Source organism: Anabrus simplex, chromosome 5 (genome assembly GCF_040414725.1).
Source record: "Anabrus simplex isolate iqAnaSimp1 chromosome 5, ASM4041472v1, whole genome shotgun sequence".
NCBI classification, from domain to species: domain Eukaryota; kingdom Metazoa; phylum Arthropoda; class Insecta; order Orthoptera; family Tettigoniidae; genus Anabrus; species Anabrus simplex.
Window position 1 is genome coordinate 261,531,609 of NC_090269.1, and position 20,225 is coordinate 261,551,833.

A 20,225-nucleotide genomic window follows, 5' to 3' on the forward strand; every position below is an offset into this window, starting at 1 on the left:
TCACAAAATGGAAGTCAACAAGCAGGAGCAACGATCGTATATTAAAATAGCAGTTCTCCGCGGCATAAATGCACGCCAATGTCATGCAGAGCTGCGGAAAGCATTAGGTGTGCATGCCATGCCATAATCCTTACCGCTATAATCCTATTACATAACAGCGCACACAGCAGCCATCGTTGAGCGTCGCTTATAACGGTGGGGATGGGAGGTTCTTCCACACTCGCCTCATTCGCCTGATCTCAGCCCATATGACTATGATCTAACCCCGAAAGTCAAGAAGTTATTACGTGGACAACGGTTTGCTAACAAAGAGGACATCGTAACACCATTTCGGATAGAGGTGTCACACGTTAGCGATACACATACAGCGAATGGTATTCAGCGCCTGCCCCACCCCTGGCAACGCACAGTGGAAACCTTGGGTAATTATTTCGAAGGTTTGTAAGCAGTGGAGACCTGTCCTTTGTACGTAATCTTGTGTATTTGCTGTCTATACCATAATAAAGGAATGTTTACCAATGGTCTGTATTGTGTCACTTTCCTACGAGAATCTGCTGAAGTCAGAATTTGTCTTCAGTCACTATGCATAAGTACACGCCCTATAGTTCCAAATGCATATTTTCCGTGTTGACTCCTGTTCGCGAGAAAAATAAATTGCCATGACTTATGACTCGACCCTGGTAGGTATTTAGAAATTAAATGTTAGGCCTCTTCCCTTAAACTAACATTTCATGCAGCTTGTATAAAATTATTTATAACCTAAAATGTAGCGCCTTATTTCCCGATTTAATATATCGATTTTTTAATATTCTGTTCTCCCATTTTCCCCTGGCTCGGCGGTGATATGGACTTAGCAACAAAAATAGAAATTTTTAAATTTCTCATTTATCACAGCCGGTGTGGTAAAAATGTATAAGCCATAAATGATCGGAAATGTAATTCTATATATAATTTTTGTTATGTAGCATTTATCGATAGGGCCACTAAAAACACGGATATTTGAGATTTAAATTTTAGGTCATCCCCTAAACCTATTTCACTCACTGTGAATAAAATTGTGTATAGCCTAGATAGTAGTGGCCCATTCTCCGACTGTACATATTGATTTTCATTAAATTCGTTTGAGCCATTTTCTCGTGATGCCTGTACGTACATACATACAGATAGACAGAAATAACGGAAAATTAAAAAGTGATTTTCCTTGTTACTGTGCACACGACCAATACGAAAGTACTACTTTTTTAAAAATTCTAATCAATGTACAGACAAAACTCTTATTTTATATATTTAGATAAAGGAACAAATAAATAACGTTTTATAAAACACTCATAGACGTAGGAGCTTCACACAAGAAAATCTCAGGACAACGTTCCTTACATACTACGACAGACGCAGATAAGTTCAGATTTCCCACAAAAGAAATAGTTCATTGGAGTCTTTCTTCCATTTTTCATTTTTCGAGTGTTGTTACATATATTTCTTTACTTTTATCTTGCTTATTTGCGTTCTTTTTTTTTTCTATTTCATTGTGAATACTGGTACGTGGTTATGCGACTCTGCTTCTATTGTCCCTATCATCAGGTGTCTCCATGAATTTTCTGGAATACGAAACTAGATCGCTCTTATTCTAGCTGCTCACTTAAGATACTAGAACGTCATCACCTGGTATACGAAAGCAGACTCGCTTGGAACTCTGTTGTTGTGTTGTTGAATGTTGTGTGTTTGCACTCTGTTACAAGTTTTGGGCTGAGCGTTCAGTGTGTGGAACAGTCATGTCAGTCGCTTGTGCAAGTTATCGGTCTTTTCTTGAGTCGAACCAAGTGTAGAGTCGTTGTCCGTTCGAACCTGGCTACAGGGAACTGCTGTAAAATGATATGTCCAGCCCGTTGTTGGTAAATACTGCCAGCTAATGACCCGCTTTGAAAACAGGAGACTTTCGTAAACAGTAATATTATAATCGTGCGTATTGATTAGATCATCCTCAATTAAATTAGTTCAATAAAACAGTCAATGTTTTATTCATAACATTAGAAATCCGGGCTGTAGTAATGACATACATATTGTAACGTCATATTTTTTTTTTGCTAGTGGCTTTACGTCGCACCGGCACAGATAGGTCTTACGGCGACGATGGGTTAGGAAAGGCCTAGGATTTGGAAGGAAGCGGCCGTGGCCTTAATTAAGGTACAGCCCCAGCATTTGCCTGTTGTGAAAATGGGAAACCACGGAAAACCATCTTCAGGGCTGCCGACAGTGGGATTCGAACCCACTATTTGCCGGATGCAAGCTTACAGCCGCCCGCCTCTAACCGCACGGCCAACTCGCCCGGTCGTCACCATTTTAAGTGCTTAAACCGTCGCATCGTCTCTTAAATACATACGGGTCGTCAGCCTCGAAGGTGTCGTTATATTCCACTTGGACCGCGTTCCTACGCTTCGAAATTAAACCTGATAGTATTTGGTCTATAGTGAAGGTTGCATTACCTACAGATATGCAGATTGCAACTTAAATTTAATAAGAGAACTATGTGATTTTGATGTGTGTCACGTCCCAGGACCGACGAACGTTGGAGCAGACAGTTTATCTAGGCACCCGGCGATGGAACCTGAATTTAGGAGCATCGTTATCGACAGTGAGTTTCCACAAAATCACCAGAGCAAACCCAATGAACCTGTCCTTTTGATCATCAGGAAGGAACTTGATCTGGGAGTAATCAAACAATGGCAAGAACAAGTCGATCCCTCTAGGACCACGACGCAGTGGATGTGGAGACAGAACACCGATAGTCGACTGGTCCCGAGGGAATTCAAGATGTGCTACAAGAACTTCTGGGTTGACGGAGGACTCTTGATGTACAGATCTCACCTCTCTGACACACCTGCAGTAGTGTGATCCCTAGACAGCACATGACGGACATTCTGGACAGGTTCTATGACAGCACTGAAGCCGGACATCCAGAAGGTGAAGAGACATACCAGTCTATCCGACAAAGATTCTTCTGGGTCAGCATGCGGAAAGACATCCTTGATTATGTGAAATGGTGTTACATCTGCGCCTGCACTAAGGCGAACAACTGGAAGGAAGATTCCAGTCAGCGAGGAAGTCGGCCACAACGCCCTTGCGAGGTCATAGCCCTGGACTTGATGGGCCCTTATCATAGAACACCAATGGGGGTAAAACAGAACTGCTAATAATCACCGACCTCTTCACAAGATGGATTGAGGCCTTTACGGTACCAGAAGCCACGACGGGACGCATCACCCGTCGTCTACAAGATGAGGTATTCAGCCACTACGGTTATCCACGGTACATTCTGTCAGACAACGGGAGTCAGTTCACGTCAAGGAAGTGGCAGCAAATGATGACTGAATGGCGGGGGGGGGGGGGGGCTGGATCACTGGACCACCCCGATCTACAACCCAAGGGGCAATCCAACGGAACGACGGAACCAAGAGCTAAAAAGGATGTTACGGGTTCAACTAATAGACAAAGAACGTCGACTGTGGGACTGTCACATACAGCAGTCAATCTTTGCCCTGCGACGACGCATCAACCGTGTCACTGGCTATTCCCAAGCGGAGCTGTTACTTGATCGACAGCTATATGGCACCGGGGATTGGGAGATTCGTTCACCACCCACATCTGGTTTCCCTAGCGGAGTGGCAGCGTAAACAGCAGCAACACATCAAGGAAAAGCAAGCTTTGGCCGAGAAGAGATCCCTTACCCAGTCCAAGGCTCAAGATGTCGAAGAGACCCAGATTTTCCTACCAGGCCAACAAGTGCTGCGACGTAACCATCCAGTCAGTAATAAGATTGGATGGTTTCATGAAGGTTTCGCACCTAAGTAGGTTTGTCTCCTCGAGGTGGATAACCCTCCTGTCAAGGTCCACTCATAGAAGTTGCGGCGAGTCACCCAACCGCTACATATACAGAGTAAGCCTGGTACTTCCACGAGTAGACCTGGAAGTGAGGCTGCTAAGGACACCGCACAATCTGGTCATGAGGAGGAGAACGCTTCGACTACCACCGAGAAAGAGGCTGGCAGCGAGGCGACACCGACCCCTGACACGGCACGATCCGGTCAAGAGGAGAAGAGCACATCCAGCGACGTCGAGGAAGAAAGAAGATATCATCTACAACCAAGGCAAAATCGACAAGTGTGATGGATTTTTGAAATTGTTTCAAATTATAGGGGGATATTGATGAAAGTGTAATGGACTAGTATAACTTGGAAACAATAATCTAAGCCATGGGTAAATAATGGAAATATCGAGCTCGATGGCGAGGATTTATTATTATTATTATTATTATTATTATTATTATTATTATTATTATTATGACTTGTGAGGTGAGGCTATGAAGTTGTTTTCATCTATTAGTATTATTATTTACGTATTTATGTACGGGCGATCATATTATTTGTGAGGTTATGTCATGAAACATCTGCTGTATGTATATTAATATGATTTTATTTAATGAAAGAACACTTAATATTATTACCTGTATATATGATGTATAAATCCAATTCAATGTTGTGCAACACACAGTCATAGTCCAGAACACGCATCTTGCCACTAAAATTTATAGAAAATTATTTTCATTGTAAATAGGTTATTGGAGACTCTCGGAATTACGAGAAAACACGTTGTGTCATATTCTTCTAGAAGCCTGGCCAGGCAATATATATAAAGAGGCAGTCTTGAGGGTTGAGTTGAGTTGTTTTAATGAGACTTGTGTGAAAGCCGTGAACTTGTGTTCTGATTCTGTTGACATGCTACTGTAGCTGTCAAATGTTTGTCAAGGTGGCTGTTCATTAGTGCGTTGGTGTATAATATGTATCGATAATTTGTAAATAAAATAGTGTACACAATTGACAGCATTTCGTGTGCGCGTCTTCGTGGCTACATCAACTAATGGTCATAGAAATTTGATTTTTAGCTTAAAATTTATAAAAAATGTATTCTGTAACCGGTGATATAGATGAACTCTCCCCTGACTAAAGTTTTGAGGTAAAAACGACTTTAAAATATGTTGGAGGATACATTAAATAACACTTAGCGGTAAAAATAGGCTGGGGTGAAAACACCCCTTAAGAATTCAAGTCCCTGGCGATCACTGACAGGTAATACGGAGTGTCTAATCGAGACTATACAGGGATACGTGGTTTCATTCAAACGTCATTCACACATACACACGTTTATTGATGTGAACTGTATGTTCTCTGGAAAAATTTACGGCAACCTGTAATGGTGGTGTACAGTCTACCTAGATCTTGTCCTGATGTCGTATATTTTAAATAGGGAATGTAACATAGCTGAAATCCTACAACAGTCATCTACGTTGCGAATCATCGCGACTTCTTTTCTGCTTTCGCCCTGAATTGTTTGAACATTCAAATGAAAGCCTGTCTTGAGGCAGATATATTATTATGGCATTGTCATCTTCCTTGCATGTTTTTTGTTCTTGTTAGTTTTCTCTTCTCCATTTATTCTATTCAAAATGCTATCTGACATATTCTTGTTGAGTGGTAATTCTGAAGTTGAGTAGCTTGTAGCTGTAGGCTAATCCTTTCAGTCAGTCGGTAAGAATGTAATCCTTCTCCGTTATCCGTGTGTTGCTTTCTTTCACAATCATGTGACTTCTTTTTCGTCGTCAGTTTATTCCACCTGCTCCCTGTATAACAAAGCTGTCTGAAGCTATATTCCGCAGATTTTAACGGGAATGGAGACTGCTGTAGAAAGATCTGAATGAGGACTTTTATTTTACAAGAATCTTTGGGCAATCTATTCAAAGAAATCTGTTACATAGCTAGTTCTGCTGATTACGAATGATCTCAGAGAGTGAATGAATGAATGAATGAATGAATGAATGAATGAATGAATGAATGAATGAATACGCTAAATGCTATCGAATGGAGAACAGTGCTTTGTTTCTTAAATCATATTTAGTGGACGTTATGCACGTTGTTCGCGTTGATTTATGAGATGATAAATGATGATAATAATACGGAAAACCACAACTAACAGGAAGACAATTAATACTGCATGAAAATAATAATAATAATAATAATAATAATAATAATAATAATAATACTAAAATTTTTTTCGTCCCACTAACTACTAGAAATGTTGTCCTGCGTGAGGTTTTATGCCATGGTGGTAAATCTACCGATACGAGGTTGGCGTATTTGAGAGCTTTCAGACTGAGTAGGGATCGTTTATTAATTACCGATACGTTTGGAGTCGGCATTAAAACTCCGTCCTTGAATCATAGAAATTAAAGATCCGTGGTTAAAATCGCAAATCCAAGCCAAAATCGAACCCGGACACCTCCAACGAAAGGCTAGAACACTGCCACCCAGTAACGAAGCGGGACATAAAAATTAATAATGAATGGTCCATCTCTTGTGCCCGCTGTTGACGTGACAATCGACAAGTGCTCAATTACATTTTGAGCACTGTACACAGAACGTAGGGAAATCATTTTACAACAGAAATAGTACAGCTGATGGATATCTACTTCATTTGCGGTACGTATCTAGTATTTATAATGGCTGAAATAGCGCATGATATCTTTCAAATGCCTAGTAACATTTCCATCTGATGACTACAGAACGCTTCCCGATATTCATTCATCTGTAAGTGTTAAAAATATTTCATAAATGTACATTTGTCAATTTTTTTCGGAGATTCGACACCAAATATAGTCATTTATATATTAGCACATTTGGTTCTCTTTGTGTTCATGCTTTCATCTCCGCCTACCTCCCTTTTCACAAGGATCACACAAAGAAAACAGTATACGGTTAATTTTTTAAAAATACTAAGTACAAAGCCTTTAAATCGTTGCCAGGGTGATCTGCATAGCAATTCTCAATACAACTCAACTAATTATCGGTTCTTGAACCGGAACTTGCTCACGGCCGCTACTGGTATTTCTCTTATTTTTACTGTATCGGTAAACGGTATTGAACAAACCAGTTTGTAAATGAGATTGTAAATCAATTTTGAAAACCAACCGTAAAAGAGATGCATCTATATTTTATGCTTTAGGCCCCAGTGAATCTCCCTTCGTGATATATCCCATATGTTTCATCATATCAGAAAATGTATAAAATAAAGTATTTGCAAATCGCATTCTAAATATACCAGGCGGCTCACAGACGCCGTACTTTCTACTTATAAATGTCCCGCATGCATAAGTGATGTGTGGGTTGTCTGCCAACTGATTTTAACAGAGGAGCTACTGCCAGCGGGCAGGTTACGTCAGAATATGAAGAGATAAGAAACAGAGTCATACTCGCAGCATGTTACTCAGCGCTGCCGGTCGAATGTACCCCTTGCATTAGTAAACATCGTTTTCAAACGCATAGTTCTAGGCTGGTGTATGCTACAGCCGCACTGTATTTGCTGTCTGCATATCGGCAGTAGCTAGTGTGATCAGCAGCGGTGAATACACAGACATTATTTTAATCTGGACAATCTGGTCGGAATGCAACAGAAGCTCCAGACAGACGTATGCCTTCTACATACGTACTTCACCGAACAGTATTAGCTTTTGTTTCATACATGCAACTCTTCCATCGAGTGGAATGTCTACACGTGTATAAATAAGTTATTAGATTTCCTTTTCTACACCTTTGGTGTGTCTACAAACAGTAGCGGCGATTAGGGGATGCGGCGAGGAGGGACAGTCGCTCCTCCCCCCCTCCACGTTGTGGAGTACACATTACATTTTCATTCCACTGTTGCCAGCTGGAACTAGGAATTATTTTAAAAAGCTGTTTGTACAAACCTTGTTATCTTATCTGCTAATTTCTTCGTTTATTTTCTTTAATTGTTAACATAATTATTGACGGAGATACGCACAAAATGCTGTTCGTCGCCGCTAACCAATTTGTATAGCACTACGGCAAGTAATGGATAATTTGCCTGTGCTGTGAGGAAGGGTAGTAGGGGTATATATTTTTTTGCCGAGGTCGTGGCCACTGAGTTATAATTCACCCACTTGTCGCGCGCATTCATCAGTCTGGCAGTCTCTTTAGTTTCTGTTAGTTTCTTAGTGAGTATTCCAATACTAATTTTTTTTAATTGCATAATCATGCCGTACTTCTATGTAATTGTACCGGGTGAGGTAGCGGTGGGGTTACGGGCGTGCAGCTCTGAGTTTGCACTCGGGAGATAGTAGTTTCGAATACCACTGTCAGCAGCCCTGAAAATGATTGTCCGTGGTTTCTCATTTTCACACCAGGCAAGTGCTGGGGCTGTACCTTATTTAAGGCCACGATCGCTTCCTTTCCACGCGTAGCCCTTTTCTGTCTCATCATCGCCATAAATCCCATCTATGTCGGTGCGACGTAAAGTCAATTGTAAAAAAAAAAAATATTCAGTTGTAATCGTCTTTCAACAGGAGCTAATACCAACGTTCCTAAGTTACTTCTTTGTGTTATGTTATTTATTAAGTACATGCCCCGTAGTATGTTTGTGAGATCTGGTGAAAATGTTATTATACAGCATTGAATCAAAATCTTAAAAAAAAAAAAAAAAACTTATTACGAATAGGCCTAATCCACGGGCCTGTATAATTACATTTACTTCTAATAAAGCATAATACAAACGAAATAATTTAGTCCGGTGAATGTAAAGTTGGTATTCTCTCGCGTTGAAATTACAATTACAATTAAATATATACATATGTTTTTACAATTGACTTTATGTCGCACCGACACAGATAGAACTTATGGGAAGGAAGCAACCGTGGCCTTAATTAAGGTACAGCCTCAGCGTTTGCCTGGTATGTAAATGGGATACCACGGACAACCATCTTCAGTGGTGTCGACAATGGGATTCGAAACCACTATCTCCCGAGTGCAAGCTCACAACTGCGCGTCCGTAACCCCACGGACAGATCGCCTTGTACAATTACATAGATGTACGACATGATTATGCAATTAATAATCATTTAGTATTTGAATACACACTAAGAAACTAACAGACAATAAAGAGACTGCCAGACTGACGAATGCGCGCGGCAAGCGGGTGAATTATAACTCCGTGGCCACGACCTCGGCAAATTTTGTACTCCTACTACCCTTCCTCACAGCACATGCAACGTCTCCACTACTTGCCGTAGCGCTACACAATAAAGGAAAGATTTAGCATATAAGACAACAAGGCTTGTACAATAGCTTTTTTTAAATAATTCCTAGTTCCTGCTGGCTAAAATGGAATAAATGTCATATTTACTCTACAAAGTGCGGGTGGGAGCGACTATCCCTCCTCACCTCACCCGCTAACCGCCGCTACTGTTTGTAGACACGCCAAAGATGCAGTAAATGAAATCTAATAACTTATTAATTTAGACACGTGTAGACATTCAACTCGATAAAAGCGATGATTGCATGGAACAAGAACGAATACTGTTCGGCGAAATATGTGTGTAGAAGGCGTACGTCTGTTTGGAGCTTCTGTTGCATTCTGACCAGGTTGTCCAGCTTAAAATAATGTCTATGTATTCACCGCTGCTGATCACACTAGCCATTGCCGATATGCAGACAGCAAATACAGTGCGGCTGTACCATACACCAGCCTAGAACTATGCGGTCGAAAACGATGTTTACGAATGCAAGGGATGCATTTGACCGGCAGCGCTGAGTAACATGCTGCGAGTGTGACTCTTTTCCTTATCTCTTCATATTCTGACGTAACCTGCCCGCTGGCAGTAGTTCCCCTGTTAAAATCAGTTGGTAGACACCCCACACATCACTTGTGCATGCGGGACATTTATAAGTAGAAAGTACGGCGTCCGTGAGCCACCTGGTATTTTATCATGAACAGTTTTCCTGTAAAACTAACCGTAAGAGAGATGTATCATGTTTTGTGTTTTAGACCCCTCTGAAGACTCCGTCTTCCTGAGTTATTTTGAACTGCACTAGGTACTGCTACTCCTACTAAATGGCAGTAGTTCCCCTGTTAAAATCAGTTGGTAGACACCCCACACATCACTTGTGCATGCGGGACATTTATAAGTAGAAAGTACGGCGTCCGTGAGCCACCTGGTATTTTATCATGAACAGTTTTCCTGTAAAACTAACCGTAAGAGAGATGTATCGTGTTTTGTGTTTTAGACCCCTCTGAAGACTCCGTCTTCCTGAGTTATTTTGAACTGCACTAGGTACTGCTACTCCTACTAAATGTTTTCATTCCCGCACTGAAGGGATGAAAGCATGAACAGTGACGCCGTCTCTCAGGCCAGGAGATTTGTATTGGAGAAGGTGAGAGAATTAGTGTCCGTAGCCTATACTAGGAGCTGTTTCGGCATTCGCCTTAGTGCAGGAGAATGGGAAACCATGGAAAACCATTCCCAGGACAGTCGACGGTGGGGCCCAAACCTCTCCGTCTCCGGAATACAGAGGCATATAGCTATAGTAGAGCGCACCCGTCCTCTGCTCAGTTGGCCGGTCGGAGTGCAGAACTGTCGGACCATCAGTGGTCACTTGTGGGCTGAGATCCATTCTGCATCCACCGACCACACATAGATTTTTTAAAAAAAGTTATTTGGCCTTATCCTAAACTTACATACTGTGTTTCATGAAAGTCCCCTTAACCATTTTCCCGCGATGTTGTAACAGACAGACAAAGCTGAACTCGACACTTATCCTGCCCGGTATAATAATCAAGTATCAGGTTAATATTCAGAAAGACAGGAAGACGATGTTATATATATTGAAAGTCTCTAAGTGAGTTATTAGTATTATATTTTAATAATTAACTTTGTTTAACGTTCTCCTTCAATTTAGGCAAAGGTTGTCTGTTTGTTCTTCGTCTTAAAACAACAACCAGTCTCTAATTTACGCTCATATCAGCTTCCGTGATGAGATTGTCGTTCCTTAAACGAATGAACACTTTTCGTATTTCAGAACTTCATGAGAACATTTTTGCCAGAAGTTACTGTAAAATCCTTAGCGCGTAATTTACAATAACTGTGAGATTTCTTTGTGCTGTATTTTAAGCCCCCCCCCCCTGAATATCAAAATGTTTTCCCTATTCTGCTTTATACAGCCGATCTTCCGTTATTACTTTAGACACACAATACTTTATCTTTTGAAACATATTTGTTTCTGAGCAAGTATTTAGTAATCGTTCTCAGTTTTGACACTTATGTACATTTGTTTTATGGCTTTTATGGCTTTGTTATTGGCTTTACGTCCCACTAACTACTTTTACGATTTTCGGAGACTTCCAGTTGGCGGAATTTTGTCGCTCAGGAGTTCCTTAACGTGCCAGTGAATCTACCGACACGAGGCTGACGTATTTGAGCACCGGACTGAGGCAGAATCGAATCTGTCAAGTTGTGGTCAGAAGGCCAGTGATTCAACCGCCTGAGCCACTCAGCCCGGCTTTTATTTGTTTTACATTATCTGTTCAGCGTTAGGTGTAGCCATGTTAGGATCTATAATTCCAACATTGAAGTTTTTTTAATATTATTTTTCTGAGATTTTTTTTATTCTTTGTTTCTAGGATCTGTCTGGCCGAGGTGGTAAAGGCGTGTTCGGTTCACCAGGAAGGACGTGGGTTCGATTTCCCGTCAGGAAGTCGAAACTTTTAAGAAACGAGATTTGAACTTCCGGAGGTGCACGTGGCCCTGAGGTTCACTCAGTCTACACCAAGAATGAGTACCAGGTTAATTCCCGGGGGGCAAAGGCGGCATTCGAGAGTTCTGTAGGTTAAAAAGGATACCGAACCATATGAATACGATTGACAATTTAAGGAATTTATTGTAATGAATGAATGTTTAGGTACATTTTTTTAATGCTCCTTTTCGTACGTTCGAGAAAATCTGTAACTGTTTCAACACATTCCTGTCACATACATACATCTTACTTCATGGTACTGTAAATCTGTCGAAATTCACGTCGCAAACTCCGTGTTCAGTGAGACACACTCTTTTATGATCATTTTAATCTTGGTTATGAACTGTAGTTTTGCACATTGTTTTACTTCTTCCACCGCATTTCCCACATCTGTGGGGTCGCGGGCGCGAACTGTGCCGCACATGTGGATTTGGTCCTGTTTCACGGTCGGATGCCCTTCCTGACGCGAACGCTATATGGAGGGATGTAATTACTATTGCGTGTTTCTGTGGTGGTTGGTATTATTATATTATATTTGCCTTTATTTGTAGTGGCGAAGTTAGGACTCATGGTCCTCTCTTACACTTAACCACACTTCATTAACATAGTACATCTGAGAGCAATATTCATAATCTTATCTTAAGACTACCATTACAAACTAGAAACAAAATATGAAACATAATAACATAAACTCTATAAATATTCTTAGTCATGTCTTAAACTATCGTTACAAATTAAAAGTTGATTGACACTAAATACCCTAAGCACAGTAAACGTACATTCATACACACATTCACTCTGCCAGATTCATTCAGCCTGGCGGCACATATCGAGGAGATGCTCACGGCAAGACAACTTGAAGGAATTTAAGGATTGTATGGCTCTAATGTTGTGGGGGAGAGAATTCCATATTCTAGCTCCATTTGCAACAAAGGAACGGCTGAATGCTGCTGACCTGCTGAGAGGGATAGCAAGTGTACTGCCAGAGCGTGTATTATGCTGGTGGAAAGAGGATAGGAAATTGAGTTGTGAAGATAAGTAGTATGGGATATTCTCTTTTAATACTCGAAAGATTAATACTGCCACGTGGAGGTTTCTATATTGTTCAAATTTTAGAAGGGAAAGTTGTCGATAATAAGGGGTAACATGAACATCATAGCGTAAGGAAAAGATAAATCTAATACACGAATTCATAGCACGTTGTAATCGGTTTATTTGTTCTCTCGTGGCATCAATTAGTACTACGTCACAGTAGGAAAATATAGGTAGGATAAGAGTATTTATAAGCCTAATTCTCATGTTTAGTGGCAGCATATTTTGATGATATTTTAGTGGGTGAAGGGACGCGTACACTTTTCTACAGATATTTGTAATGTGCTCTCCCCATTTAAGATTCTCGTTTATAATTACCCCAAGATTTCTTACCGAGTTTTCGTACGGAATATTTTTACCAGATAAAGTTAGTGGAGGAATGTTTTTGTTTTTTGCCGCACTGATTTGTTTCGTTTGCCCAACAATAATAGCTTTAGATTTTGATGGATTAATTAAAATACAGTTTTCATGAGCGTATGCACAGATATTATTTAAGTCAGAGTTCATATAACCTATTGCTTGATTGATGTCTGAAATTTTGGAATGGTAATAGATCTGCAGATCGTCAGCATACAAGTGGTATTTACAGTGTCTTAGCCGTGTCGATATATCGTTAATATAGATAACAAAGAGAAGTGGTCCAAGTACAGAGCCTTGTGGTACTCCTGAAAATTTCATTACCCATTCGGATGACCTATTCTGAATAATTACGCGTTGTTTTCGTTCCGTAAGATATGAGAGAAAGAATTCTAGGGCTGTCTGTCCAAGGTGAAGCGATTTCAATTTAGCAACCAGTACGTATATATTTACTGTGTCAAAAGCGCTGCTAAAATCAAGAAGTGTAAGCAACGTCACCTGCCTTTCGTCCATAGCGCGTCTCATGTCGTCTGTAACTTTCAGCAGGGCAGTGGCCGTACTGTGTCCCTTTTTGAAACCCGATTGTAAAGGGTCAAGTAGTTTGTATTTATTTAAATAGTCGGTTAATTGCACGTGTACTATGCGTTCAAGAGGCTTGGAGAGAGATGAAAGTATGCAAGCAGGTCGATAATCTGTTATAAGTACAGGTGAGGAAGTTTTGGGAACAGGATTTATAATGGCATTTTTCCACATTTTTGGAAAGTGGCCACTTGTGAGGCACGTGTTGTATATATGAGTAATGGCAGGAAGAATAATGTCAATGATGTGTTGTATTATGAGTATGGGTATTTCATCAGGTCCTACAGCAGATGATGTAATTGATAATACCTCGCGTTTCACGTCAATCTCTGTGACTTCGCGAAATTCAAAGAATGGCCTATTTGGTGGTGGCTGGTTCAGAAGAGATTTTATTGTCTGTGATATTGTGCGTATTTCCGGTTTAATTTTTACTTCCGAAAAATGAGCATTCAATGTCTCCAGAGAGATGTCTGGATTACATGGCTGGGGCAAAGCTAACACCCAGTTCCCGGACCTGAAGAATTAATCGGACGCGATTAAAATCTCCGACCCGGCCGGGAATCGAACCCGGGACCCCTGTGACCAAAGGCCAGCACGCTAACCATTTAGCCATGGAGCCGGACATTAATTGACGATGATCAATAGTGACGTGCCTGGGCAGTTGATGAAAGTGGAATAAGCCAGATTACGGCAACTTTTACTCTCCTTTCTAAGAGGGAGTGGTAGCCGAGTGACATTGCCACTACTCCCTCACCACATCGACCGCGGTTTGAATCTCGGCCAGTGGAATAAAAAGTTTTGAAATGAAGTTTTTGAAGGTTTTAAAATGAAATGAAGTGGTTCTGATTCCACATAAAACCGGAGTCCCATAGCAATGATTACGATATTGTAGAATTAGAGATTTGCAAACAATGTTTACGGAATAAAAATGGAATATTACTCACCTGGTGCTGGTAAACTGCATCAGTCATAGAGATCGATAGAAATTTAATTAAAGAGTGGTCAGAACACAAACATTTATCGTAGTGAATTCACTGGATGAAGCATATTGACCTTAGTGTTATCTGAAACATTTTTCAATATACTCACTACGTACGATGTTTACTGAAATTTCCACATTCGAGCAACGCAGGTGAATCAATTTCCCCCAACTCTGGAAAAATGCTGGGATTTTACTTTCCTTAAGATCACGACCACTACCTTGTGCTCCCAAGGAATAGGCCTACAGACACTTGGATTAGAAGGGAGTCTCCGTGGCTCAGGTGGCAGCGCATCGCTCTCACCGCTGGGTTCCGTGGTTCAAATCCCGGTCACTCCATGTGAGATTTGTGCTGGACAAAGCGGAGGCGGGACAGGTTTTTCTCCGGTTACTCCGGTTTTCCCTGTCATCTTTCATTCCAGCAACACTCTCCACTACCATGTCAGAGGAGTGCGACAGGCTTTGGCAGCCGGCACATTTCCTATCCTCGCCGCTAGATGGGGCTTCATTCATTCCATTCCTGACCCGGTCGCATGACTGGAAGCAGGCTGTGGATTTTCACACTTGGAGTAGAAGAATCTGTACAATTGACCTCGGTAGTGTTTTCCATTAATAGGTGTCTTTCAGTTCTCAAGACAACAGGTTCGATCCGGGATGAGGGCAGTGACATTTGAGGATGTTTAAATGCAACGACTTCCCGACGTTGATTTCCTGGACATTTACGAACGCCTGCTGGACATTCCTACTCCCCAACGTCTTCTACAATATAGTGTATAGCAGTAGAAATACCATTTTAATAAATAACGCTCTTTTTCCTATCCAAGCTACTTTTGTGAACTCATGACCTCTTCTGACTCGGACGATGATAGACCTTGAGTGTTTTTCATTTTTACACCTTTCATGATCCTTCCTTTCGTTTTCGTTTGGAGACACCTTCTCTCATAGGAGGGTCAGATTTCTCCTTCTGATAAGAGTTAATAGAGCATGATTTTCTCGTTGCGTAATATTCACCATCACCACCATCTACCTACTTGCTTACTCCTCGGCGCTACAGCCCTTGTAGGGCCTTGGCCTCTCTGACGATTCCAGCCCAATCTTCACGATCTTCTGCACGCCTCCTCCATCTTCTTATTCCCATCTTTCTTAAATTCTCCTCCACCTCATCCAGCCATCTTTTCCGGGGTCTTCCTTTCCATCTTCTACCACCTGGATTTCCTTTGTAGATCTTCTTGACAGCCCTATTATCCGGCATACCATCTACCTGTGACTGTAAAATAATCTATTTGTGTTTTGCAAAATGTAGACTTACTGATTAACGTTGTAATATTGTAAGTGCACACAATATTAAACATTTACCAGCCAGTCACAATATGTATGTGTGTGTTCTTGTTTCAGAGAATATCCGTGTGACCATTATACGGCCGTGATTAATGTGACGTTAATGAACACGGGATGCCCGCGGACGCAAGTACACGAGACGGCATTGCAGTTGCTGCAGGTTCTGGACAAGCGGTTCTTCGGCACCGTGGGTCCGCTGTCGGCAGAGGGCGACAACGGTGAGTCTGCATTGCTTTTTCCCGTGACACCACAATTGTGAAACTACCTAGTATTAGTACGGTTAATGTTCATTTTCAGAAGAAAGAAGAACGAGTCAGTGAGCCCACTTCTTACTGGCACCAGTTCTAAATGTGTTTGTGGACTTTGTGCTGTGTACTGTTGATATCACCTACAACTGTGAATAAATACTAACCTATTTTGATGTAATTAATAATTAACACTACACAGCTGTGCTGTCATATGCGAGCCCTGTCACTTGTAAAACAGTAATTCATCTATGGGGCACGCGCAAATGTACAGAATTATTGTAATTGACCAACGATTAAACGGAGCACTTCTATTAATACAAACAAATCGTTTTTGTCAGTGGTAGTTTATTTTTAATGGATACTTTCCTGTACCATTACAGATTGTTGACTTTAAAATAAATGACCCTATCATCGGATGATTTTATCCGATTCCCCATTATACCGTGCTGAAATGCATTTTATTACCATATTTGTGAGCTGGTTTGCACCAGGTTATGTTGTTCATCCTGAGGATTTTAAAGTGTATGCGTAGATAAAGGATAGGAGAGCTTGTAAACGGTAATATCCTTGTGGAATACTAACCTCAATAAAGGAAGAAATAAGGGAGAACCTTGAACTTATAGAAATGGAGGAAGTACTTAGGGTGAAAAAACAAAGAGGAATTGGAACTAAGAAATAAGCTTATGTTTAGGTTTTGTCTTCAATCGTCCAGGAGGATTGTGTGGGTAGGAGACTTAAGTGCAAGACTGCAGACCAAAAAACCGGTGTAGGCGTATTGTAAAGAGGCAGATGACATTGTAGTTTAAAGAAAACTTCAACCTGAAGGGTATAAAAGATATGGTGAAAAAATTACTATGTTGTACTACCGAGCGTGTTGGCTATGTGGTTTCGGTCACGTAGTTGTGATCTTGCATTCGGAAGGTAGTGAGCTTGAACTCCACTGTCGACAGCGCTGAAAATGGCTTTCCGTCTGTTCCATATTTACACAGATAATTGTTGGGGCTGTACCTTAATTAAGGCCACTGTCGCTTCCTGCCCTATCCCATCATCGCCATAAGACCAGTCTGTGTCGGTATGACGTAAAACAAATAGACGTAAAAACTGCGTTGCATTGAAGAATTTTACGTCCTGAACGGGCGATGGCCTGGGAATGAAAGGGATAAACAGAAACGGGAGGAAGTGCTATAGATTTAGTATTATGTTCAAGATACTACGATGAGAGCTGGGGAGAATCTCATTACCTAGCACTAACATTATTAATCTGATAAGTAGGGAAGATAATATTTTGGCTTATTATCACCAAAATATTGAAGATAGATTCGTTCCCAAATATACCTAGAGAGAAGACCTTATCAAATGCTCAAGAATTATCTTAAGTTGGTGCGACGATAACGCTTATAGAAAATATCTTATTAATATCAGGATAGGAGATTTAGCAGATGAATGGTACAATGAAGAATACAAAAAGAAAAGAGGAGAAATAACGAAAGTATAGAAGATTTATGCAGATGAATGGTACAATGAAGAATACAAAAAGAAAAGAGGAGAAATAACGAAAGTATAGAAGATTTAAGCAGATGAATGGTACAATGAAGAATACAAAAAGAAAAGAAAAGAGGGGAAATAACGGAAGTATAGAAGATTTATGCAGATGAATGGTACAATGAAGAATACAAAAAGAAATGAGGAGAAATAACGATAGTATAGAAGTATTATGCAGATGAATGGTACAATGAAAAATACAAAAAGAAAAGAAAAGTAACGAAAGTATAGAAGATTTATGGAGATGAATGGTACAATGAAGAATACAAAAAGAAAAGAGGAGAAATAACGAAAGTATTAAAAACCTTCAGGGTTTTATTTGTCTGTCTTAACGTATGGTTTGGAAACATTGCTGGTAATAAAATCCTGTGAAAGAAAGTTGGGGGTTGCAGAAATGAAAATGCTGCGATGGGCATGCCGTATGTCAAGGAAGGATAGAATAAGAAATGAAACTATACGGGATTAGGTAAAGGTGACCAGCGTTAAAAACAAGATCCAGGAATCAGGACTAAGATGGTTTGGCCATAATGTCATGAGAAGAGGAAGTGACTATTTGGGAAGAAGCCTCTTAGATACGCCTCCTCTCTGGAACAGAAGAAGAGATAGGCCTCATAGGATGTGGAGGCACTCTTTATCATCTTGGATAAGAAAGACATGGACTTTGATGAGGACAAAGAAGAAGATAAAGGGGCTTAAAACAATAATTGCATTCAGTAGCAAAGGATATAGATAACTATTGTAAACACGAAGTACTTGTGATAGAACAAGTTGGTAATCTAAACAGAGGTTCTAGAACCAGAGACATTTAGAAATTGCGGAATCCCGTCGTATTGTGAGTGCAGAGTGGGCTAGGCTCAATGGCGCGTCAACATGATGTTCACGCCAAATTGTAGGTGCGTGCAGCGATCAGATTTCTATGGGCTAAACGGCTCAATTGCACGGACATTCATCGTGAAATCACTGCTGTATATTGTGAATGTGCAATTTCTCGCCAAGATATTGTAATGTGGTGTAAGCAATTTGACGCCGGACGCACGGATCTCACGGAAGAATATCGCGAAGTTAGGCCTACAACGTTCAGTCCCAGTTCCGTTGAAAATATTGACCGTGCGATTGGGATCACTAGAGAGAATCGGCGCATAACACTACAGAAAATTGCCTGCGTGCTGAACATTTCGTATGCAGTGTGTTCTCCATTGTTCACCAGTACCTTGGATTTCGTGAACTATGTCAAAGATGGGTCCCAAGCCTGCTCACTGACGTTCACAAGGGGTAACGTGGCATTTTCGCAACGGTATTCGCTGGAGGGCAACGAATCTCTGCGGCGAATCATCACAGGGGATGAGACCGAAACAAAGAGAACATCGATGGAATGTGTGCATATCACATCACTACCACGAAAGAAGGCCAAGGTCCAACCTTCAGCTGGAAAGGTAATGGTGACAGTGTTCTTTGACATGGAGGGTGTGGTGCACGTAGAATTTAAGCCGAAAGGTACGACAATCAACTCGGCTTCATATTGTCAAACATGGAACCGGTTGCGTAAGGCAATTAAAGAAAAGCGGCGGGGAAAATTGAGCGCCGGTGTGATCTTGTTGCACGATAACATAAAACCTCACACGGCGCACCAAACGTCCGAACTGTTGCAGCGATTTAAGTAGGAGGTATGGCAACATCCTCCATACAGTCCAGACTTCGCGCCATTCGATTAACATGTGTTCGGTAAGCTGTAAAAGGCTCTCGGTGCACGATGAAGAGGTGAAAACAGCTGTCTCCAGGTGCTTACACAGCGCTGAGGGTGATTTCTACGCATCCGGAATCGAGGAGTTGTTTGACCGTTCCGAGAAATGTTTACAGTCTCTTGGGGACTATGTAGAAAAATGAACTTATATTGTATATTGTCATAGCCATGTTGCCTGTGTGTAGGTGGTTTGATAAATGCCCATAATGTGGAAGTGTAACTTACTTTTTGATTCGCCCTCGTATCATAAAATAATACCCTTAATATCAAAATTTTAAAAATCTTTCAAGGCGTTTACTTCGACACTTGTACAACTCGCATACACGCTCAGCCATAATGCATTTAATAATTTATATATTAAAACCAACGGTAAGCCACCTTCAGGGCTGCCGACGGTGGAATTCGAATCCACTATCTCCCGAATGCAAGCTCACAGCTGCGTGATCCTAATCGCACGAACAACTCACTTGGTCTCTTCGTTTCTTTAAAGAAATAAATTAAAATCCAAATATGAAAAAAAAAATATATCGTTGGAAGTATAGGAATCTCAAACATTTTTTTTTGTATTCTCTCCAGTTTGTCAATATGTGATTTATAATGTGGCATCGAAACTACAGGGGCATATTCCAGACGACTTCTTAATAAAGAATTAAAGGAAATTGAAACTGATATCGGGTCTTGTAAATCTCTGCTATTTCTTATAATAAATCCTAGTA

General features: G+C 40.8%; 1 protein-coding gene across 2 annotated transcripts in view; it reads left to right on the forward strand.

Annotated features, from left to right (window-relative positions):
• fry (Protein furry) overlaps nucleotides 1–20,225 on the forward strand; it is a 1,574,680-nt gene that overhangs the window by 578,364 nt on the left and 976,091 nt on the right. For both annotated transcript variants that reach the window (XR_011018272.1, XM_068227610.1), the window contains exon 24: nucleotides 16,036–16,196. Coding sequence is in view for 1 of the 2 variants with exons in the window: in XM_068227610.1 (XP_068083711.1) it covers nucleotides 16,036–16,196 (161 nt within the window). In the remaining variant the exon portion in view is untranslated. The remainder of the gene's footprint in view (nucleotides 1–16,035; nucleotides 16,197–20,225) is intronic.